The sequence below is a fragment of the Sprattus sprattus genome (genome assembly GCF_963457725.1).
Source record: "Sprattus sprattus genome assembly, chromosome: 6".
NCBI lineage: Eukaryota > Metazoa > Chordata > Actinopteri > Clupeiformes > Clupeidae > Sprattus > Sprattus sprattus.
This window is the reverse complement of record NC_137925.1, coordinates 27581136-27605199: the sequence shown is the minus strand read 5'-3', so window position 1 is coordinate 27605199 and position 24064 is coordinate 27581136. Positions and strand designations below refer to the sequence as shown.

General features: G+C 47.0%; 2 protein-coding genes across 2 annotated transcripts in view; both read left to right on the top strand.

The window, feature by feature from the left end:
• Nucleotides 1-695: 695 nt before the first annotated feature.
• kdm2ab (lysine (K)-specific demethylase 2Ab) lies at nucleotides 696-18883 on the top strand. The gene is made up of 23 exons (XM_080840566.1): nucleotides 696-857; nucleotides 2084-2122; nucleotides 2811-2949; nucleotides 3047-3125; nucleotides 3236-3282; nucleotides 7775-7953; nucleotides 8120-8226; nucleotides 8967-9060; nucleotides 9298-9451; nucleotides 9698-9813; nucleotides 11022-11148; nucleotides 11342-11670; nucleotides 12707-12784; nucleotides 13238-13495; nucleotides 13718-13843; nucleotides 14031-14111; nucleotides 14281-14523; nucleotides 14835-14867; nucleotides 15195-16192; nucleotides 16545-16708; nucleotides 17004-17150; nucleotides 17457-17669; nucleotides 18701-18883. Exons 2-23 carry the CDS (start codon nucleotides 2087-2089, stop codon nucleotides 18880-18882), a joined length of 3930 nt encoding a protein of 1309 aa, XP_080696692.1. The 5' UTR covers nucleotides 696-857; nucleotides 2084-2086; the 3' UTR covers nucleotide 18883.
• Nucleotides 18884-20681: 1798 nt separating this feature from the next.
• The window catches only part of ankrd13d (ankyrin repeat domain 13 family, member D), a 15090-nt gene continuing 11707 nt past the window's right edge, over nucleotides 20682-24064 (top strand). The window contains exons 1-5 of the mRNA XM_080841237.1: nucleotides 20682-21754; nucleotides 21942-22077; nucleotides 22345-22469; nucleotides 22597-22642; nucleotides 23927-24064. The exon at nucleotides 23927-24064 is cut by the window's right edge and continues 6 nt beyond it. Coding sequence (XP_080697363.1) covers nucleotides 21671-21754; nucleotides 21942-22077; nucleotides 22345-22469; nucleotides 22597-22642; nucleotides 23927-24064 — 529 coding nt within the window. The 5' untranslated portion in view covers nucleotides 20682-21670. The remainder of the gene's footprint in view (nucleotides 21755-21941; nucleotides 22078-22344; nucleotides 22470-22596; nucleotides 22643-23926) is intronic.

The window sequence follows — 24064 nt, the reverse complement described above, 5'->3', positions numbered from 1 at the left end:
TGTTGGTCTCTCCCCTGTGAGCGAGAGACATTTTTATCTGCGATGTGGTGGCGTGTCAGTGCATGTTATGTAATAAAATATTTATTCGCAACGCTGCAAATTCACAGCAATACAATCTGCGTTGTCTTATTTTTTTCTCCCTTTCCGAGACGTGCCCACCCATTCACACAGCCTAAATTCCCCTTTTACATGTGACAGTTTTCATAACCAGCTAGCCTGTAAGTCTTTATCAACATGTCAACATCTGTATTTATATGAAAACATGGGCTGATTTATAATGCTTTCGGTTTTATAGTCAATAATACATAACAACCTACCGGACATGTAGTGTTATCGCTCTGTAGTGTATGTGACCAATAAAAAGGCTACGTTTCTTGAGCGCTTTTTGTTATTGGTCGATCCACCCATGCAAGTCCTTTCTACGACTCGAAGGATAGGTTCATTTAGTGACCCCATTTTTATGTGCTAGCGAATAGGCAGTCCTCTGCAATCTCATAATCTGTGTTTTCATAGGGTTTCTACGATCGGTTATATATTTTGGGCGTGGTCAAACTGTTCCATGTCGCCCTTCTTTTCTCAGATTGACATAATTTCCAACCAATGAAGTTTCCCCAAATGCATAGGTTTTTCACAAGAGGTGGATTTTACTATTGGCTTTATGTGTGTGTGTTCTGTGACAAGTTGAAAATGGCGGACTTCAGCGAATCGCCCTAACTTTATCGCACAATAACAAGGATAACAGATGTAAACGGCAAGATTTATCGGGAGTAATTCCACTTTAGTTTGGAATTCCTGAAATACCTCCGGTTAGCCCGCAAGAGTGCTCATAGATCATCACATTTCAAGAGCCTCAACTGGTAATGTTACAGTTGAAAGTTCTTCCTATATAATTATGTTTTCTAGCTAGCTAGCTTGGATACGATATGTGCCGTTGAATATGCTTGTGCTCGCCTTGTAACCAGTAATTTTATTCTGGACTGCAAATACTAGGTTGTTTACAAATCACCGATAATATTAGCTTACCAGCTAACATTAAGTTAAGTGGTCATGAATTTCTGATTCTTTAACTTGGCTAGCTGGCTAAGTTAGCTGTAATATGTTTGTATGTAGCATTTCAGGTTTATCATTTTTGTATCGTTCTCTAACATGAATTATTTGGGTCACCAGATTAAATTGGTAATAACACAGCGTACATTGACGATAAATTGTTAACGTTATTAGAATTTGCGATGATCAGCTGTCAGCTGCTTCCTAGGTTAGTCGCGAGGTTAACGTTACATTCAAGCTTTATTGCGTTTGTTAGCTTGGTGCCAAGGTATTCTTTGCAGAAAGGCTTCAGAAACCTAGCTATCGTTAGATATAACGAGATTTTGCTCTTTCAGTGAGTTTGCAAGAGATGGCTGATTAAACATCTACCTAGATATGTATCTTGCTCAGTAGTGTAGTGACTGGTGTCGCTCATGTCAGAGTAGCGTTTGCTGTCAACTAGCAAGTGTTTCGTTCCTTTAAACCTTTGTTGTGATGGCTAGCTAAGCCAGCTAGCTGGCTAGCTTAATACCTTAACTTGCTGTATAACAAAGGGGTGCTATCTACTTGACGAAGCTAGCCCATGTTGGATAGTAAATGTATTCACTATTTTGCTAACGCTACGAAATTACTGGTTTATTGACATAAATGCTTATGGAGTGTGAATGATGTCGGTGTGCTGTAGATAAACGGTGTTGTTTTTGGCCTCTGCTACTGAGTGGATAACGTTAGTTACTTTCCGTGTTACTGCAAAGGAGATTATGATGCTAGCGGCTAGTTAGCGTACGTATAGCTTAGTTAGCTATAACTGATAGCCAGTGTGGGTAACACAACTATAGACCAAACACGGTCATTTCTCCAAAGATAACTATTTTTACGTTGTCTTATTAAACGCCTCTATCTCTGATAAGTTAACGTTATTATTAAATAGAGAGACTTTAGCTATCTAACGTTACACTGTGACTGGTAGTCACTGTTGGAATGATGTTGGTCATGGGCCACAATTCATGTAACGTTTACGTTTGGTAGTTCTCATGTAGTTATTTTTCTGCTTCAGATCATGGAAGACACACACACTCGATACAGCAAGCGCCTGGTAAGTACCACAATAACTATTGTGTATAATCATAGCAATAATGTGGACGAAACTGAAAGTTTGCGTGGATTCTTTAACCTCTGTCAAGCAAATACTTTAGCGTTAGCCTGTCTCCTGACGGACAAATGAATGGTTGTACAGTCACAGTGTAGCGGATGTGTTGGCATGGCAATAGACGCACGTGCCACGGGGGCGCAGTGAGTGAGAAGTTCAAGTCCAGTTTAACTTGGAGCGCGTGGATTTGTTTTGGAAAGCAGGTGGCGAATGAATAGCCTGGGTGTTATCCGTTTGTACGCGTTCCACTGATTGCTGCCCTCTCGCTGAACAAACGTTTGTTCAGCTTGATCAGTGGAACGCGGACAAACGGATGGCACCCAGGCTAGCGAATGAAGGCACGTCATAAAAAATAAAATAAGAGCACACAAACTGGTATTTGACATTGATAGAATTGTATTTCCAGCACATTCTCTAGAAATGAATGATGTATTATGGGTATTCATTGGAATTGAATTAATGTTTACAAACTAGATTATTGGGAAAATAATTTAATTTAAGTGTTTTTGTAAATCATGTTGGGTTGTATGTGTGTATCTTCCTCTGGCAGTGATGAGTTTAGGTAACAGTGATGGGAGTACTATCACATTGTTACTGAAGTCTAGGTATTTTCTGAGATGGTTTCTTTGCACAGCGCACTGGGACACGCCGGCGTTATCAAGATGATGGAATCTCTGATGACGAGATTGAAGGAAAGAGAACCTTCGATCTGGAGGAGAAACTGCAGTGTGATAGATTCAGCTGTGACCTAGTCAAATACATGGAGGGGAAAGGTGAGGAAATGACCCAAGCAATGCAGTGCTACTTCTCATGAGCCAACATGCCGAAACATGGGGCTCACCACTTGTCTGGTTTTGTGTCTTGCGTTAGACTTCACCTTCGAGTACATCCAGAGGGAAGGCCTACGAGAGCCCCTGGTCTTCGAGAAGTCAGACGGCCTCGGAATCCAGTAGGGGACTTTTCCCTTTCTCTTGTTTTTCTCTTTCTTAACTCCTACAATCAGAGGTGATGCATGATGATTTTTGTGGTTTATTCTTTTTTTTTTTTTCTGTTTCACAGAATGCCAGATCCGGATTTCAGTGTGAGCGACGTGAAGCTGTTTGTAGGCAAGTCTCTCCCAACCACTCTGTGGTCTTACTCCTCAGCAGTGTGTTTCATCTACTGGGAACAGTTTTACTGTGGCCCTCACACATTATGCTGTGCCACAATCAATCAATTTGTTTATTGGATCAAGAGGGACAGTGTACTTCATGAACATTAAGATGTAAATGCACCCAATTAAAGCCAAAAGGCTAGTTTCCATTGGCAGTCCCCCTGCCAGAGTAAAAAAGGCTATACAACCTAAATAAAATAAGATAAAATAAAATCACCAACCTAAACCTGCTTACCCACTAATGATCACAAAGGCCAGTGTACCGCTAAAGAAGCGTTTTCTTGGACACAATGCTCTCCGTATTAATCTGAGAAGACAGAGACATTATTTTAAAAAAAAAATTGGGGCTTTTTAGTTTTTATGCCTCGTTGATAGATCAGTGAAGAGTGGAACAGGAAATGAGAGGGAGAAGAGGTGGGTAGTGGACAGGAGAAATGACATTGGGACTCGAACGCGTGTCCTCCAGTCAGAATGTGGTCGGGGCTTCTGGTTGCTCAGAGTGACATGATTGACTGCCTGTTCGAATCCTGTGTCCTTGTGCCTCCCCTGACAATAAATCTAAAATAAAATAAAATCACACACCTAAACCTGCTTACCCACTAATGATCACAAAGGCCAGAGTGTGTACCCCTAAAGAAGACTGTTTCTTGGACACTATGCTCTCAGTATTAATCTGAGAAGACAGCAGTGGCTGGGTAGTAACGCGTTACAAGGAACGCAAATGAATAAAAAAAGTAAATTTTTCTGGTAACGAGTACTTTTTGCATTCCTTTATAAAGTCTGCACTTTTACTCTTACTTGAGTAAATATTTGAACTAGAATTCTACTCTTTACTCAGTTACATTTCCATTGTGCTTTCATTAAAATGAGTATTGTGATAAAAGTACACATATCTTTGTTTACTGGAATACAAGCATACATGGCAACCAGAGGGTAAAAACGGAAAGGTCGGTTAGCTATGCGTTATCAACGCGCCCTCCACAGGTTGCAACATTGTTGTCATTTCATAGCCGCGCAGGAGACAACTTCAGGTCGACCGTTACGACTATAACTTTAATCGCCGGCACTATGGATGAGAAGATGGACGAAGCTAGTGTTACTACTGGTCCTCCTGACAGTCCTGGGGCAGCCCCCACTCCAATGTAATAATATTTTTTGCAACTCACCGTCAGCATCATGTTTATTTACTTGGCTAGCTTGCAAATGGCAGCTAAGTTAAACTGTCAGAATTGCTAGCATGAATAAGTCAAAAAATTTCATGGCATCTTTTTTCTTTACCGGGATGATCTTGTAAATAACTGCTTTTGCAGTCAGAAAGAGAGAGAGAGCATATCCCTCCATGAGAAAGAATGAGATCTCCTACATGGTCAATATAATGGCCTACTACTGTTATTTTCTATGAGATCTATGAGCTACATGATACAATGAAGCAACTTGTGAAGAAATGTGTCAAGAGTGCATTTCTTTCTGACTTACTCACGAGTGAACACTACACTAGCTCTGGAGGAACTGTACATCTTTATTAACGGCCAACTAAACCAACATCCAGAGGGTGCCTTGATAGTGGCAGGGGATTTTAACCATGCAGTACTCAAGAAAGTGTTACCAAAACTCCACAAAAATGTATGCTTTCCAACCAGAGATAAAAACACACTGGACCAAGTATATACAAATATACAGAGGGCATATAAAGCTGCACCATCCCCACACCTCGGATCATCAGATCATATCTCCTTGACACTGATTCCATCCTATAAACCAGTTGTCTGTAGATCCAAACCAGTTGTGAAGACAGTGCAGGTATGGAGTGAGGAGGCTGCTACATCTTTACAGGACTGTTTTGAGAGCACAGTATGGGAGGTATTTTCGCAGGGAGCCAACCTGGAGGAGTACACCTCTAACGTCCTGAATTACATTCAGTTTTGCGCCGAGACAGTACTGAGCACCAAAACCATCAAGGTGTTCCCTAACCAGAAACCGTGGTTTGACGGTAATGTTAGGTTGCTGCTCAGGACGAGAGCTGACACACTGGCCTACAGCACCCCCCGACGAGATCTAAAAAAGGGCATTAAGGAGGCCAAAGGCAAGTACAGGCAGCGCATTGAGGGTCACTTTGAAAGCAAGGACGCCAGGAGCATGTGGAGAGGCATCAAAACCCTAACTGACTACAAACACAAGAACACACTGGTTAGCAAGGACAAGGACCTCCCAGACACCCTAAACCGCTTTTTTGCCCGCTTTGACAAGCAGCACAGTGGGGTAACAGTGGAGCATCAGATGTCAGGGTCAGAGGAGGAGCAGACTCTCACTCTTCAACACCACCAAGTGAGGTCCACCTTGAGTAGAATTGACACCAGCAAGGCCACTGGCCCTGATGGGGTGTCGGGACGTATACCTAGATCATGTGCCGACCAGTTAGCAGGAGTTTTTACAGACATTTTTAACCTCTCCCTGCAACAAGCCGTAGTCCCCACCTGCCTCAAGACCACTACCATCGTCCCTATCCCCAAAAAATCTGCCATTACCTGCCTCAATGACTACCGCCCAGTCGCCCTCACCCCAGTAATCATGAAGTGTTTTGAGCGGATGATACTGGCGCACATCAGACACCACATCCCTGTGGACCTGGACAGCCACCAGTTTACCTATAAGGCAAACAGATCCACAGAGGACGCTGTCTCCATCGTACTCCACACAGCCCTGTCCCACCTGGAACACCCGAACACTTTAATACAATAATCCCCCATAAACTGGTCCTCAAACTCATTAATCTCAGTCTCCCTACCTCACTGTGCTCATGGATCCTGGACTTTCTCTCAAACAGACCACAGAATGTCAGAATAGGGCATATGACATCCTCAACTGTAACCTTGAACACAGGTGCGCCCCAGGGGTGTGTGCCCAGCCCAGCCCTCTACACGCTCTTCACCCATGACTGCGTGCCTATACACTCATCCAACACCATAATCAAGTTCGCTGATGACACCACTGTGGTGGGGCTCATTAGTAACAACAACGAGTGCCATTATAGGCAGGAGATCGAACACATGGCAGAGTGGTGTGTGGACAACAATCTGGTCCTAAACACAGAAAAAACAAATGAGCTCATTGTGGACTTTAGGAGGCCCAAGAGGACCACGCAGACCCCACTTACCATCAACGGGGAAGAAGTGGAGAGGGTGGACTCTGTTAAATTCCTAGGGACGTACATCACCAAGGACCTAACATGGGCAACTAACGTCTCCAATCTGGTAAAGAGGGCCCAGAAGAGGCTCTTCTTTCTACGGAAGCTGAAACGGGCTGGTTTATCCACACACCTGCTCATAAACTTTTATAGGAGCACAATTGAGAGCATCCTCTGCCAGGACTGCAGTGTGTGGTATTCAGGCTGCACAGTGGAGAGCAGGAGGGACCTGGCCAGGGTGATTAGGTCAGCAAAAAAGATCATAGGAGCTGAGCTCCCAGACCTGGAATCTGTGTGTAATGACCGCCTGAAGAGGAAGGCAAGGTCAATAAGTACGGACAAAACACACCCTGGACACACCGTGTTTGTTTCCCTACCATCAGGGAAAAGGTACCGCACACTGCGGGCCCGCACCACAAGACTGAGGAACAGTTTTTTCCCAAGAGCTGTAGCCTCCATCACCCCCTCAACCCTCGCCCCTACCTGACCCCCTAACAAAGCACTAAAGACTTGATGGGCACAATATGTACATGGTGATGTGTGTGGGTGTGTGAGTGAGCGAGTGAGTGAATGTGTTTCTGTGCATGGTGTGTAATGATATCTTTGCACTTCACAACTGCCTTCCATTTTTTAAAGTATTTATATATATATATATATATATTAATAATTTCTGTAATTTGGTCTTTGTCCTTGAATTGTCATATTTGTCATGCTCTTATTGTGTCTTTGTGTGTTGATGTCAATTTTATGTATCTAAACAAACTGCTGCTGGAGAGCGCCAAACTGTTTTTCGGTGTGTACTACAATGACAATTAAACTCCTTGAATCCTTGTTATGTTTTTCATTGATCCAAACAGTCCAACACAAAAAAGTAACTTGTAATTTGAGTAACTTTTAAACAGAGTACTTTTTTACTCTTACTCGTTTTCCAATTTGAATATTTACTTTTACTCAAGTCGATTTTGAAGGAGGTAATTGTACTTTTACTTGAGTACCAATTTTCAGTACTGTACCCACCACTGGAAGACAGAGTGGCGTTATTGACTGCCTGTTCAAATCCTGTGTGCATTTACATTGTCATTTAGCAGACGCTTTTATCCGAAGCGACTTACAAGGATGGCACACTGCACATCAGAAGCGATTAGGGGTTCAGTGTTTTGCTCAAGGACGTTTCAACAGGGAATCGAACTAGCAACCTTCTGATTACTAAACGACTTATCTTCCTCCTGTGTCCTTGTGCGTCCCCTGGCCTGTTCTTTAGGGAGCCGCAGGATGATCGACGTGATGGACGTCACGACGCAGAAGGGTATCGAGATGTCTATGGGCCAGTGGAGACGCTACTACGAGACGCCCCCCTCCCAGAGGGAGAAGCTCTACAACGTCATCAGCCTGGAGTTCAGCCACACCAAGCTGGAGAACCTGGTCAAGAGGCCTGCATCGGTAAACTTCCCTCCGTCACACACACACACACACACACACACTCCAATGTCCAGTACCCCCATCCTGTGTGTGTGTGTGCGCCTGTGTGCGCACCTGTGTGCGCACGCCTGTTTGTGTGTGCGTGCGCCTGTGTCTGTGTGTCTTACGGAAAGCTTGTCCCCCACAGGTGGACGTGATCGACTGGGTGGACAACATGTGGCCGCGCCATCTGAAGGAGAGACAGCGGGATTCGACCAACTCCATCATAGAAATGCAATATCCAAAAGTACAGAAGTGAGTCCGAAAACAGACCAGTGAAAAACCTATCCTCCAGCAGCTATGCATGATACCACAGTCTCTCCTAGTTTGAGTGAAGCTTCATTTATTGTTCTCCGAGCCCCCTTTCTGAACCCTCTCCGAGCACCTCGGAGAGGCCCTCGTACGGGAAGTTAGAAAAATTTGTAGGTGCACGACAGCCTCTCCAAGGTGCTCAGAGAGGGTTCAGAGAGAGCGGTTAAAAATCGGACAGGTGTTCCCTGTTTCCGACTCCGTGAATCGAAGTAGCATAAATGTAGCTTTAGTCAGGCAGGTGAACATGACATCACAGTCACTCCTAGTGTGAGTAAGTCAGGCAGGTGAACACCAAAGGGTATTTTTTTGTGTTCATTGAATATGTCAGTCCATGCAAATTTGAGTGAAATGCACAGTACAATTCAATGAGTAAGGTCTAGCCATATTGTAATTTTTTGACATTTGGAAAGCATAGAGACATGTGTTACTAGAAGTGTTGGTAATGGGAATTGGACTTGGTTTGCTTTGCTTGTGTAAGGGCTGTTTGTCATATAATTTCTTATGCTGTGTCACTAAATGGACTGGTGTACACAACAACCATATGATGACAGTTCATGGAGCGTACACACACACACACACACACACTCACACACACACACACACTCACTCTCTAATTCCGTTGTACCGAGGTTCTTGGTGAAGGTGTCTTACAGCTTTCACCCGCTTTCTTTAATCTCTCTCAGGTATTGTCTCATGAGTGTCGAGGGCTCCTTTACTGACTTCCACATTGATTTCGGTGGCACCTCTGTCTGGTACCACATCCTACGAGGAGGAAAGGTGAGCACATTGAGAGAGCCTACGGTACGGTAGAGTACGGTAGTTTCGGGGGATTGTGTCTTTGCCACATCAATGGAATTGTACACTTTGGGGAAGTGTTGGGCTCGTTCACGTACTGTAGATTTGTTTGTGTCATACACAGAACTGTGCAAAGAAAATGTTGTAATGTGGGGATGCTTTAAAAAAATCAAGGCCTGACTGTGTGTGTGTGTGTGTGTGTGTGTGTGTGTGTGTTAGGTGTTCTGGCTGATCCCACCCACTCCCCAGAACCTGGAGCTGTACGAGAACTGGGTGTTGTCAGGGAAACAGGGGGACATCTTCCTGGGTGACAAGGCATCGCAGTGCCAGCGCATCGAACTCAAACAGGGATACACTTTCATGATCCCCTCAGGTAAATGCTCACGCTCACCCGTGCTTAAACACGTCAGTTTCTTAGAGCATTGTCTAATGCCACATACATGAGCTGCAGTGGGGGGGGTGGGAGGGGTGTGTAAGATATACATTTGCTCAGTGTGAACAGCTTGCCGGCTTGATGACAAATTTATTGTGTTTCGACCAATAAGGTGCCCAGTGTTGCCTGAGAAAGTTCTAGAAAGTTCTTGGCGTGTGTGTGTGTGTGTGTGTTTGTGTTTTTAAGGATGGATCCATGCGGTCTACACTCCAGTGGACACGCTGGTGTTCGGAGGGAACTTCCTTCACAGCTTCAACATTCCCATGCAGCTCAACATTTACAGTATCGAGGACCGGACGAGGGTGGGCCTACAGTCTGATCTTTCACCCTTCACATGTGTTCTTTCACCCTGTCTATACCTGCTATAGTGGTTCTGGTGACCCTGTCTATACCTGCTATAGTGGTTCTGGTGACCCTGTCTATACCTGCTATAGTGGTTCTGGTGACCCTGTCTATACCTGCTATAGTGGTTCTGGTGACCCTGTCTATACCTGCTATAGTGGTTCTGGTGACCCCTGTCTATACCTGCTATAGTGGTTCTGGTGACCCTGTCTATACCTGCTATAGTGGTTCTGGTGACCCTGTCTATACCTGCTATAGTGGTTCTGGTGACCCTGTCTATACCTGCTATAGTGGTTCTGTTTATCCCGGCTATAGGTGTTCTGGTGACCTTGTTTATAACTGCTATAGGGGTTCTGTAGGGGTTCAATAGCTGTTCTGGTGACCCTGATTATACCAGCTATAGTGGTTCTGGTGACCCTGTCTATACCTGCTATAGTGGTTCTGGTGACCCTGTCTATACCTGCTATAGTGGTTCTGTTTATCCCGGCTATAGGTGTTCTGGTGACCTTGTTTATAACTGCTATAGGGGTTCTGTAGGGGTTCAATAGCTGTTCTGGTGACCCTGATTATACCAGCTATAGTGGTTCTGGTGACCCTGTTTATACCTGCTATAGTGGTTCTGGTGACCCTGTCTATACCTGCTATAGTGGTTCTGGTGACCCTGTCTATACCTGCTATAGTGGTTCTGGTGACCCTGTCTATACCTGCTATAGTGGTTCTGGTGACCCTCTCTATACCTTCTATAGTGGTTCTGTAGGGGTTCTGGGTTACACTTTATTTGAAGCCGTCTACATAAGGGTGACATGACACTGTCATAAGAATGACATGACACATGTCATACACATTAATGACACGTTATTTTTGTTCATGACTGGTTCATGACTGTCATAATGTGTCATTTGGTGTTTGTAGGGTTAGGGTTAGGGTTAGCTGTGTGTACAAACACCGAATGACACATTATGACATCAGTCATGAACCAAATAACGTGTCATTAATGTGTATGACATGTGTCATGTCACCCTTATGTAGACGGCTTCAAATAAAGTGTTACCGGGTTCTGTTTATACCTGCTATAGGGATTCTGGTGACCCTGTTTATACCGGCTATAGGGATTCTGGTGACACTTTTTTTCCTCTTCCCTGGTTTCTTTCTCTCCTCTCTGTGGCAGGTGCCGGCTAAGTTCCGTTACCCGTTCTATTACGAGATGTGTTGGTACGTGCTGGAGAGGTACCTGTACTGCCTGACTAACGTGTCTCATCTCACCCCCGAGTTCCAGAAGCAGTCGCTTGGTATTGGTGAGTAAACCATCTTTCCAAGATATAAACACACTCTTGAACAGTTTATTCCCGTAAAATGGCGTTTACATGACCATGAAACCCTCCATCTTTCCAAGATAAACACACACGTTTGAACAGTAGACTCCCGTCAAATGGTATTTACATGACCATGAAGGCCTTCTCAGTAATAGATTATGGTATCTGCTACTAGGCCTGAAACGAGAAGACTTCCACCAGGAACAGAAACCGAATGGCCAAACCAAAGAGGAGGAAGAGGACGGCGAAGAAAAAGATGAGCAAGACAACAAAGAGAAGGAGGAAGAGGATGAAGTGTTCCTGAAGGAGGATGATGATGATGAGGAGGATGAGGAAGAGTTGTCGGCGTCTCCAGCGGGTCAGCTGGGGGTGAAGGTGCACCTGACGCCGCTGGAGCTAGAGGGTCTGTGGCACCTACTCAACAAGCTGGAGGAGCTGCCCACCCACAAGAAGTGCGTCCCAGCGGGCATCCGCAACGCCCCCGCCCTGCTCAACGACATACGGGTTAGTGACAAACACACACACACACACACACGCACCCGCCCTGCTCAACGACATACGGGTGAGTGGCACTGTCACATGTCATACCTCTAGGGTCGAAATGACATAGACGCAGAGCGGACGGAGTAGCTTTCACAATGGTTTTATTTTAGATTTCAAGCAATGATCCAACCCAAACCACGTTAACAAAACGTCTGCATTAAATCCACGGAACAACGCACAAAGACAAAGACAAGGACAAACAAAAGATCAGCAGGACACGCCGTTGCTCAACGACACACACACACACACACACACACACACACACATACATAACACCCCGACCCTGCTTAACGACATACACACACACACACATACATAACACCCCAACCCTGCTTAACGACATACACACACACACACACACATGCACCCGCCCTGCTCAACGGCATACTGGTGAACAGCACACACACTCTCTCTCACACACACACACACACACACACACGCATGCACCCGCCCTGCTCAACGGCATACGGGTGATCAGCACACACACACACACACATGCACCCGCCCTGCTCAACGACATACGGGTGAACAGCACACACTCTCTCTCTCACACACACACACACACACACACGCATGCACCCGCCCTGCTCAACGGCATACGGGTGATCAGCACACACACACACACACACATGCACCCGCCCTGCTCTACGACATATGAGTGAGCAGCACACACTCTCTCTCTCACACACACACACACACACACACGCATGCACCCGCCCTGCTCAACGGCATACGGGTGATCAGCACACACACACACACACATGCACCCGCCCTGCTCTACGACATATGAGTGAGCAGCACACATGCAACTAGCAGACCCCACTGAAACATGAGCTAGATGGAAAAGTACATACATATCCGCACAGCGCATACGTTTAAACCGTAATCTCAGAGTGGCATGCTGTACTCTACTATATAATGACAGACAGCTGGGTAGTGATGTTGTTGTTGTTGTTGTTGTTGATGTTAATGTTTTTGTTGTGTGTCTGTTGTGCAGACGTTGCTTGAGGAACATGCTGATGATGACCCCGGATTGTCCTACACTGGAAAGCCCATCGTGAAGTGGCCCAGACGGGTAAGAATGGGTTTGCGATCCTTATTAGCAATTATTATTCAACTTGCTATTGTCCATCATCTATATGTAGTTTACTAATGGGATGGTAGTATACGGTGGTACAGAGACATACCACGCACCCCACTGTAGTTTCTGAGTGGGATTAAATTCAACCTAGTAAGGCAGCAATTGAAAAAAGCGAATTGCTTTTAAAAACCAAAAACTCACTATAAACTTTCATTGTGTAGCTAAAAATATGTCTCAAGCCATCTTTTCTACTTACTGACTTGGCTGTTGAGGGACTTTCCAACACAGATAGATGCACAGATTGTCACTCACGCATACAAAGTCTGACACACACACACACACACACACACATACACACACACACACACACAAATGCACACAAATGCACTCTGTCAAAGCTTTGTCCGTCATTATTCCATGAACATTTCTTCTCTCCTCACCTGACAGCCCTCGTGGTACCGTCCCCCGACCCCTCCCCCTGTGCCGGTCTACCGGCCGCGGCCACCCGGACCGACGGCAAAGCTCTCGGGGCCCCGGGCCCCCCGGAGGCGAGCTGAGGCGCTGCGCCGGCGGCGGGTTCGCTGCAAGCGCTGCGAGGCGTGTGTGCGGACGGAGTGTGGCGACTGCATCTTCTGCCGCGACATGAAGAAGTTTGGTGGGCCCGGCCGCCTCAAGCAGTCCTGCCTGCTGCGCCAGTGCCAAAACGTGAGTGCCGTCGCTGGCACCGCTGCTTTCACCGTACACTGAGCTCCGTTCTCTAGTCCTTTGTGCATGCCTGTCAATCAAGTCCAGCTGTTGCTGTGCAGTATCTATGTGATGGTGTAAAGACAGTGAAGATGGTGCCAGACCACCGAGAGCCTTAAACCTCTTTTAAATGTTACATTTGTCTCTTCTTCTCTGTTCCCCACCCTCTCTGGCTCTGTGCAGCCTGGTTTGCCCAACTCTGCGGTGTGTGCCGTGTGTGGCGAGGGCAACCCCCCTGGGGAGAACTCGACCCCGACACTTATGGAGTGCTCTGCTTGTGCCAAGATCACACACCCAGAGTGCCTCAAGGTACAGCACGCACACACACACACACACACACCCACCCAGAGTGCCTCAAGGTACAACACACACACACACACACACACACCCACACTTACACACACACACACACACACACACACAATACTGTACCTCAGCTAAGCCTTCGGGTTGGGATGTGTAATTAAAGCCAGCGGGTCTGTTTGTGCTTGCTCAGGAACCGAGAGAGGGTGTGATCAATACAGACTTACCCAGTTCCTGGAAGTGTCCAAGATGTGTTCAGGAGAAGAAAACAGAGGTAGCTTTACCTCACACCTCTCTGATCTCTTTGTCTTTCCTAACCTCTCTCTCTCTCTCTCTCCCTCTCTCTCTCTCTCTCTCTATCTCTCTCTCTCTCTCATTCTCATTCAGCACTTGATTGTTGTAAAAGGGTGATCATTACTTCACTAATCATTAACCCTTTTCAGTCTGGCAACAGTAGTGATGATGATGAAGATAAAAGCAGTGCCGTCTCGGGCACCCGCGTCTCCGCATCGGTGCCGCCACCCAAGCGTGCCCACCGGGAGGGCATCGGGGTACGGGAGGGCCGCAGAGGAAGGCGCCCCCTCACCCCCTCCAGGCGCCTGCCGCCCCCGTCCCAGAGGCTGCTGCTCCAGCAACAGCAGAACAGGAAGAGGGCGGGAGCACTGGAACTCCAGCTCAGGAAGAGGGTGAGGGGGACGCGTCTCATTGGTTCACTCCCACAAGGGCCACGCACCTCATTGGTTCACTCCCACAAGGGCCACTCATCTCATTGGTTCACTCCCACAAGGGCCACGCACCTCATTGGTTCTCTCCCACAAGGGCCACTCATCTAATTGGTTCACTCCCACAAGGGCCACGCAGCTCATTGGTTCACTCACACACAGACATGGACACTCCATACAGAAGCTGCACATGCATACAACCCTGATGACACTGAAAGTAAAACAGCCATTTCTATAAAGTATGACGTTATTTAACAGAGTCTTTCTTTACACAGATTAAATTGGAGCGAAATAAGATCTTGCAGTCGGTGAGTTCTGTTGTCTTTTTTCTCTCCATATTTTCATCCTCCAGTATTCCATCTTCCCATATTGGTCATCTTGACCATTCTTGCACACTTCAGCTTGGAGTGAGGAGCATTTTGCAAGATTCATGACCTGTACAGTCAGGACTAACACTGGGCTGTTTAATGCAACATGCTCAGAAAATAAGCTTATTCATCATCTAATTTTACAGTCTTTTTCCCCCTCCCTCCCTCCCTTTTCTTTCTTTTTTCTTTTTCACCCTTCTGCTGTTTCTTCTTCTCTTCTTGACTTAAATGATGTCTGCTCTGTCATGCTATCTGTCTCTGTATCAGAAGCCGTCCTCTCTGTCTCTCTCCCCTAAGCTCCTGCGTCAGCGCAGTGCGGAGAGAGGGGGCCGGAGCGGGGACAAGACGGGGCTGGGACGCGGAGCCTCCAGAGGACAAGGAGCATCGGTCGCACAGACACCCAGCCAGACGCCTATGGGCCGGGGCAGGGGCAGAGGCGTCCGCCTCAGGGGAGGAGGGAGAGGGGGAGGAGGATGTGGGGGGAGGGGCAGCGGGGAGACGCAGCGCGGCGGCGGCAGAGTTGAGCGGGACGACACGGCTGACGACAGCGAGGAAGAGGAAGACGAAGAGGAGGAGAGGAAGGAGAACCGGCCACAGCAGCGGGCCAGAAGAGGGAAGGAACAGACACAGGAGGAGGAGGAGGACGACGACAACGAGAACGAGGATGACAGTGAAGAAGGAGAGCAAAAGAATGGTGGAGGGGAGAGAGACGATGGAGAGGAAGAAGATGAGGAAGACGAGGAGGTGGGGGGACCACCGAGTGCAGCGGTTCTGCTGGGGGATGAGGAGGCACGGAAGCAAACTTCCTGCCTGACAGTGAAGCTCCAGCGGGTGTCTCGTGGCCACCGCGACCCCAACGCCATCGTGCCCAAGCTGGAGGCTGCCATCACCCCCCGCTCGCCACCCTCCGCCCAGCGCCCCTCCCTGCTCCGCCCTCCCCTTCGCAACGGAGCCTCCCACACCAGCACTCATCCAGCCACGCCGGCACCACGCTCCGCACGCCCAGAGAAGCCCTCATCAACGGGCCTGGCCCGCAACGGTGGGCAAGGGCTCGCCCACAGGGGGCGTGGGTCCCGGGGACACTGGCAAACCCACGCCCACTCCTCATCGTCGTTGTCGTCCTCGCACTCTTCGCTCCATCTCTCTGCCCAGAATGGAGGCAGTGGGCCAGGCTGTGAGAAGGAGGTGTGGGTGTCTGTGTTCCGCTACCTCACCCAGGCCCAGCTCTGTGTCTGCATGGCCGTCTGCAGGAGCTGGTACAAGTGGTGAGTTCTGTCCTTTGGTGTGTGTGTGTGTGTGTCTGGGTGTCTGTCTGTGTGTGTGTGTCTGTTTGTGTGTCTGTGTGTGTCTGCATGGCTGTCTGCAGGAGCTGGTACAAGTATTTCTTTGAGAATTGTGAGGTCCCATTGTCTCACTTTCTTTTTGGTTAACATTAAAAGCAGAGACCTGTATTTGCCTCATAATTGGCCTTATAACACCACTGGTTTGGCTCAAGTCCTCCAGAGTTGGACTACAACTCAATACCCGTGAAATCTCCAGAAGGGTTTGGTATCCCTGACAGAGGACATAGAAATTGCAGAATGCGTTCTGATTATGTTCCACTCTGTTCCCTTCCAGGGGCTGTGACAAGCGCTTGTGGGTAAAGATGGACCTGAACCGCTGCCGCTCCCTCAGCGCCCAGGCTCTCTCGGGCATCATCAAACGCCAGCCAGTCTCCCTGGACCTCTCCTGGACCACCATCTCAAAGAAGCAGCTCACCTGGCTCATCAACAGACTACCAGGTAGGGAACACACACATTGCATCACCCTCGCCCTCATTGATGCCTTGTCTTTAGTAGTCGGTGCACATACCTACCACTCACACCACTGACGTTTCTGAGTGGGATTAAATTCACCTAGTAAGGCAGCAATTGGAAGAAAAAAAAAAGAAGAAAATAAACTCACTATAAACTTTCATTGTGTAGCTAAGATATGTCCCAAGCCATTTTTCCTACTTACTCTGTGTTGGAACAGCCAAGTCAGAGCGACCTAAGATGATTTGAAATGGGTATGTTGTTGTGGTTGTCTCTGTCTCAGGTCTAAAAGACCTGGTGTTGTCGGGCTGCTCCTGGATGTGTCTCTCTGCCCTGAGCTCCACCACCTGCCCTCTGCTGCGCTCCCTGGACCTGCGCTGGACCGAGGGGATTAAAGACGCCCAGATCCGAGAGCTGCTGAGTCCCCCAGGTACCACGGCTCATCCCAGGGCCCTGTGTCTTTAGCTCATCCCAGGGCCCTGTGTCTTTGGCTCATGTTTAATAAGTGGTGTGGAAATAAGCTCAGGAAGTATTGGAATAATGTCTCCTTTTACAAACTCATTCCTCTTTCTGTCCCTCCCCTCAACTCTCTCAATTCCTTCCCATTTCTCTTGGTCCTTTATATTCTGCACCGTCTCCTCCCCTCCCTCCTGTGTGCTCTCCACCATCTTTCTTTCTTTCTCTCTCTCTCTCTCTCTCTCTCTCTCTCTCTCTCTCTCCCCCTCCCCATCACCAGGTTCTGATAACCGCTCTCAGCTGCGTAACCTCCAGTGTCTGCGTCTATGTGGTCTGGAGATCAGCGAGGCCACCCTGCGTCTCATCATCCGCCATATGCCCCTGCTGACGCGCCTGGAGCTCTCACACAGCCCTCTCACCGACCAGGCCCTCAACCTGCTCACCGCTGTGGGCTCGTCCACCCGCAACACACTCACACACCTCAACCTCTCCGGTGAGTCTCACACACACACACACACCTCAACCTCCCCGGTGTGTGCAGCCTCTGCCCGCAACACTCACACTCACACTCACACTCACACTCACACTCACACTCACACTCACACTCACACTCACACTCACACTCACACTCACACTCACACTCACACTCACACTCACACTCACACTCACCCTCTCCGGTGCGTGCAACACACTCACACACCTCAACCTGCTCCTCCACCCGCAACACACTCACACACCTCAACCTGCTCCTCCACCCGCAACACACTCACACACCTCAACCTGCTCCTCCACCCGCAACACACTCACACACCTCAACCTGCTCCTCCACCCGCAACACACTCACACACCTCAACCTCTCCGGTGAGTCTCACACACACACACACACCTCAACCTCCCCGGTGCGTGCAGCCTCTGCCCGCAACACTCACACTCACACTCACACTCACCCTCAACCTCTCCGGTGCGTGCAACACACTCACACACTCACACACCTCAACCTGCTCACCGCCGTGGGCTCGTCCACCCGCAACACACTCACACACCTCAACCTCTCCGGTGCGTGAAACACACTCACACACCTCAACCTCTCCGGTGCGTGAAACACACTCACACTCACACTCACCCTCTCCGGTGCGTGAAACACACTCACACACTCACACACCTCAACCTGATCCTCCACCCGCAACACACTCACACACCTCAACCTGATCCTCCACCCGCAACACTCACACACCTCAACCTGCTCCTCCACCCACAACACACTCACACACCGGTGCGTGCAGTACCAAGCTTACCTCTTAAATGTGCCCACGATCACTTGAGCAGATACCTTCATCCATATCTATGCTATCTAACATATTTATATGCTGTATAAATAAAGTTTAAAAAATATATATTATTATTATTATTATTATTATTATTATAATAATAATAATAATAATAATAATATAATGTAAATCAGCATCATTATTTCAGAGACTGACTCCCTGTTTGTTGCCTTTCTCTCCGCATGTCTCTCCTCAGGATGCAGTCAGCTGTCGGATCGCTGTCTGGCGTACCTGAAGCGCCTGTCATGTCTGCGCCAGCTGGACCTCCGCAACAGCAAGGGCGTGTCGCGTCAGGCCTGCGAGACCTTCATCTCCGAACTGTCTGTCAACATGCTCTTCTGCCTATCAGATGACAAGCTCATCGAGAGGATATCATAAAGCCCTCCCACTTGGGGGACAGACTGTGGGGTTTTGGGGTGGGGAAGTGTGTGTGTGTGTGTGTGTGTGTGTGTGTGTGTGTGTGTGTGTGTGTGTGTGTGTGTGTGTGTAAGGCTGTGTGTGTGTTTGTTTGTTGATGTCTGTCTGTCTTTTTCCTCTGTATGACAGAGGAAAGCTAAAGCTGAGGAAGAGAATGGAGGCTCAAAGCATTTTGGGGTGGGATGGGAGAGAGGCCCGTGGTTGGAGTAGATGCTTCCAGGGGTTGGGGCAGTGGTTAGGGAGGGAGGGAGGGATATGGTGCTGTACAATATAACAAATGAAACTAAAGACTCAGGAGAGATGGAGCTCGGTAGCATGGCTGGTTAGATGGATGGATGGATGGATGAAAAAGTAAACTTATGATGGGTGGAACAGAGGCATGAGTACGTGTCGGGGTATGACCCAAGTCTTAAGTGCTTTAATACGTGTCTGTCTATCAGGGAGAGAGAGGCGTGTCATACACCTGTGAAGGCACATCACGCCCCCATTTTATGATGGGGAGGAGGGACTACAGATGGAGCGATAGCCAATCGAGAGGAACCTACTGACCAGTGGTTCCTATGAGGGGCAGAAACAGTAACGGTAACCTAGGTGCTATCCCGTTTTTCTATAGAGAACCACAGGGTCCCTGTCCATGTTGTATAGTCCTCACTCCTTATAGATATGTCCTTGTTTTCCCATTTGTCATTTTTTTCTGAGGATGTTCAGATCAGTTCTCTCCCAGTTTTTTTCCCCACTGTTTTCATGCGTCCCAAGTTTTATATAAATAAGGAATGCTTTTGGCTCCAAATCCATCCTTGCTCCACTTCAATATCTTAAAAAAGGATATAAATATATATAAATATATACTTTTGTGTAAATGTATTCTTTTCCCTAGTATGAAAGAAGTCCTGTAGCAATGTAATTATTTTCAGAAGCCTTTTTCACTTTTGTGTTTTTTGTTTTTTTTGTTGTTTTTTCAAGAAAAATAAATACTACGGTGGACAAAAAATAGAGTTTATTTTCCCACAAGTGATGCCGTGAAGAATGAATGCTGTCACTAAACAAAGAAGTGTACTGATTATGTCCTAGTGCTGGCTTTTTCTAAACAATCAGTTTAGTGACTGGAATAGCAGCTCTTGGAAGACAGCCGGAATTAAAGGCTCCATTCCTTTCCGAGAGCCGGCTCGTCGTTTTTGTTTGTTTGTTTGAGGGGCGGGGGTTACTCTCGCTCACAGACAGATTCAATCACTGCTAAGGTGCAGTCCATTCCTTCTCTAAGTACTAGACAAATATCTTGTCGTTTTTCTCATAGGTCCTCTTTGGTGTCTGATTGCTCTGCATATGTAACCGCATATATGTCTGATTTTATTCATGCTTTCTCGCTTGTTGAGCTGGAAAGGAAGGGCCAATTCTGAATAGCGTGTTTACAAACAGCAGCAGACAAATCTTACTCATTCTGCCTTTTAAGGAACCTAAGTCAACAATGTCTACCTCTTGTGACTGGCAGGTTCTCGTTGTTCACGTAAAGGGGAGAGGTTGTGAGTGGATTTAGGGCAGTGTAATGTTTGTACAACGATAAAAGAATCGGCCCCGTCGTTCGAACTTAAGAGCAAATTGAAAAGACTCGGATCGTGCCCGAACGTAACATCACTAATGCAGTTGTTATAACCTGGAACCAAAGCTGACCGTCACTTATATAAATAAATAAATAATGCATGCAGTTAGTCTTTGTAACTTGAGAGAGAAGCCTCTCCCCCGGCGACATACACCATGTTTGGACCATTGCACGATTAAAAAACATTCATCAGAAGACGGTTTGTTTAGGGGATAAGAGACAACGCCACGGCGAGGCTTTCTTTCATTATTACCGTCTAAATAACAGAAGAACCCATCCGTCACTGACAGCTCTGGTCTCGGCTCTGCTTACTTGAGCGACCTGGATGAAAAAAGGAACTAAGGCCGCTCCCTGTTTATCTACAGTAGCATGGATACGGAGAAGAAGCTAGTACAACCAAACCAATGACTGACATCGATCGATGAGTTGTGATTCATCCTGAATTTCAGTGGCTTTACTCGTTTTGTGCTTTGAAACGTTTTTCTTACTAGAGGCTAGCATGACTGCTGGTCTAGGCGTTTACAATTAGGTCCGCTAGCTTGCTAACATGGAAACATTGGTTGGAAGTAACGTAAACTTACTTCATTGTCAAGTGACAGCTAGCGAACTAACCGAGTCGTGATGGTGAGGACTTCGTAAGTGCATTGTGTCGTTGTGTAGCTAGTGTGAATCAACACTGTTTACATTTTGAAAATTTTCTCGTTTGTTTTCTATATTGCACCAGTAAACAGAGCTACTGTTAGCTACTTAGCTGTTTACATTTTTGCTCCTCAGTGTGCTCTACTTGCAGTCTACTCCTACACGTTAAATGTGGTTACGTTTCGTAACCTAGAAAAGGTACTTTTCCCCTCACATTTCGTAACCTATTGGCAATTATCTCTCTACTATTCTATTTAATACATTTACAAAAAGACGCACTGGTTTGTATTTAGCTCTGCTAGCATAGAAGGCTAGCTAGCATAGCTTCGTAGTAACCCTAGCCAGAGCATCCCGTAGTCCACGAGCTCATACCTTGCACTGGCTTTCTTGCCCGAGTAGAAAGGTGGGTGGTGACTGCACTACATTTTTTACCAACCATTGACTTGGTGACCAAAACGAGGAGTCCGTGTCAACTGTATCATTACTGGACGTGACTACACCTGCTGTTGTATAATGGCCCAGGAAGCGTTTCCATTGCATTATCTGGTGTGGAACAATCAATACCAAGAACTGGACCGGGAGCTGCAGAGTAAACAGGTAATGCTTGGTCTGGACGCTGGATGGTTTATGTGGTGCTGGCCACATGCGTCAACTCGAAGTGGTTATTGCAGGAGATATGTCTATCTTCCAGTTAGCTTGATCCAGTCCATGTATATGTGTGTGTGTGTGTGTGTGTTTGTTTGTGTGTGTTCTGTGCGCGTGCGTGCGTGCATGTGTCCTACAGGGAGATTTGGAGCGGCTGGACCCACGCGGGCGCACCCCGCTCGAGCTCGCCATCTGCCTGGGACACCTCGAATCAGCGCGCGTGCTGCTCAGATACAATGCGGACCCCACGCACTGTAATGCACAGAACTGGACGGGTAATATTGTTATCTCCAGCTTGTTTTTTTTTTTTTTTAGCTCTATTTGGTGTTACCTTGGCTGCTGTGCTGTAAAATTATGTATGTGTCATTTGTTGTGAAGTATCGTTGTCAAAGTTCAGGACTTGTGCTTCTGTTAAGTTTCTATCTATACGCAGCTCTGGTAAAACATAGTGCGGCATTACTACACATAAAATAGGTCCAATAACAAGTAGTTTCTTGAACATAACAGCTTATCAGAGTTGTAAAGAAGTAGTGTGTCTTCAGTGTTGCAGGACGCAGTCAGCACGGGCGATCCTGAGCTCGTGCAGTTGGTCCTCCAGTACAGGGACTACAGGAGGGCAACCGAGAGGCTGGCGGGAATACCGGAACTACTAAGCAAACTGCGACAGGTAGGTGTATCTCGCAAATATCAGAACATACCGATGTGTTTGCGGTCATGCCCGTATGTGCGTCTGTGGAAGTGTCACTCTGGGCTGAATGTGTTTAATACACAATGCATTTGTATATTTTTTTTAGGCCAAGGATTTCTATGTGGAGATGAAGTGGGAGTTCACAAGTTGGGGTGAGTCTTCCATCAACCTACTTCTCTTATTATTATAATATATTTGACCATCTCCCCGTATTTTAGCCCCTCGACCTCCTTTTACCGTTTCAGCACCCCAGTGGCGGACAGCGCCTGTCTACACTCGCCTGACGCTAGTAAAATTTACAGTTAGTCTTTTAGCAGATGCTTTTGTCCAAAGCGACGTACAAGGGAGAGAACAGTCAAGCTACGAGCAATAGAACCTGGTGTAACAATAAATACTACTTTACATTAGAAATATAAAAAAACAGAAAAGAAAAGAAAAAGAAGTGAAGGAATGTAACAGCTGTAATTGCAAGTTAAGCACAAGTCGAAGTGCCAGTTAGGACGGGAGGTGCTCTCTGAAGAGTTGGTTCTTCAAAAGCTTCTTAAAGGTAGAGAGAGATGCCCCTGCTCTGGTAATGCTAGGCAAGTGTTCAAGTGTATGCTACTCATGCAAACCAGTTTAGAGCGAGGTTCGTTTTGTGAAGTAGCCATCATGAAGAAATTGCTTGTCACGTCACTGTCTTTCATACTCATATGCAATTCTTCTACGTCAGCACACTTCAGACGCATCCAAAGGCAGCAGTCCCTAAATGTATTTCAGCAGCAGACACAGTGTGTAGCTACTTGAATGCATGTACTGCTAGACAGGAGACTGAGTGCCTGGAGTATTGATGTTTGTGGCCATAATTGAAGCATCGATCACAATTAAAGTATGTTCTTACCTCCCTCTTTTTCTGGCTGTTGGTCAACCTTTCTCCCTCTGTGTTGTCTAAAATATATACACACGCAGTGCCATTATGCAGAAGTCGAACAGCAGATGGTGGATTCTCCATTAGGATTTATTGGAGATCTTAAATCACAATAAGAGAAAGTTGTAGAAAAGTTTCTGACAAAATTAACTCGCGCTTACGCATTTTAATCCTAACCTGACACTCCCACTACAGCCCTGAATGGCTGACTGTTAAAAAATGTAAATCCCTGATCCTCTGACACCATCCAATCAGAAAGCTTACAATGTACCTCATGATCCACCCTTTTATCCTGTGGGTCAACCCCTTATTTGAAATCGTCTTGTGTGTGTGTGTGTGTGTGTGTGTGTGTGTGTGTGTGTGTGTGTGTGTGTGTGTGTGTGTGACTAACCCTCAAACGTATTAAATTAATTATCTGAAATTCCTTCTGACTCATATTAAAATATCCCCCACCTCCCTTCTCCCCATCAGTTCCTCTGGTGTCCAAGGTGTGTCCCAGTGATGTGTACCGTGTTTGTTTCCCAAACAGTTCCTCTGGTGTCCAAGGTGTGTCCCAGTGACGTGTACCGTGTGTGGAAGAGTGGGTCGTGTCTGCGGGTGGACACTACTCTGCTGGGCTTCGAGCACATGACCTGGCTAAAGGGACACCGCAGTTACATCTTCAAGA

Bases quoted from the DNA above. Each gene is read 5' to 3' on its own strand.
- kdm2ab (XM_080840566.1), top strand. From the start codon at position 2,087: ATGGAAGACACACACACTCGATACAGCAAGCGCCTG. The intron at 3,283-7,774 runs GCAAGTCTCTCC...CCTGTTCTTTAG, and splicing joins CGACGTGAAGCTGTTTGTAG to GGAGCCGCAGGATGATCGAC. The intron at 11,671-12,706 runs GTTAGTGACAAA...TCTGTTGTGCAG, and splicing joins CCCTGCTCAACGACATACGG to ACGTTGCTTGAGGAACATGC.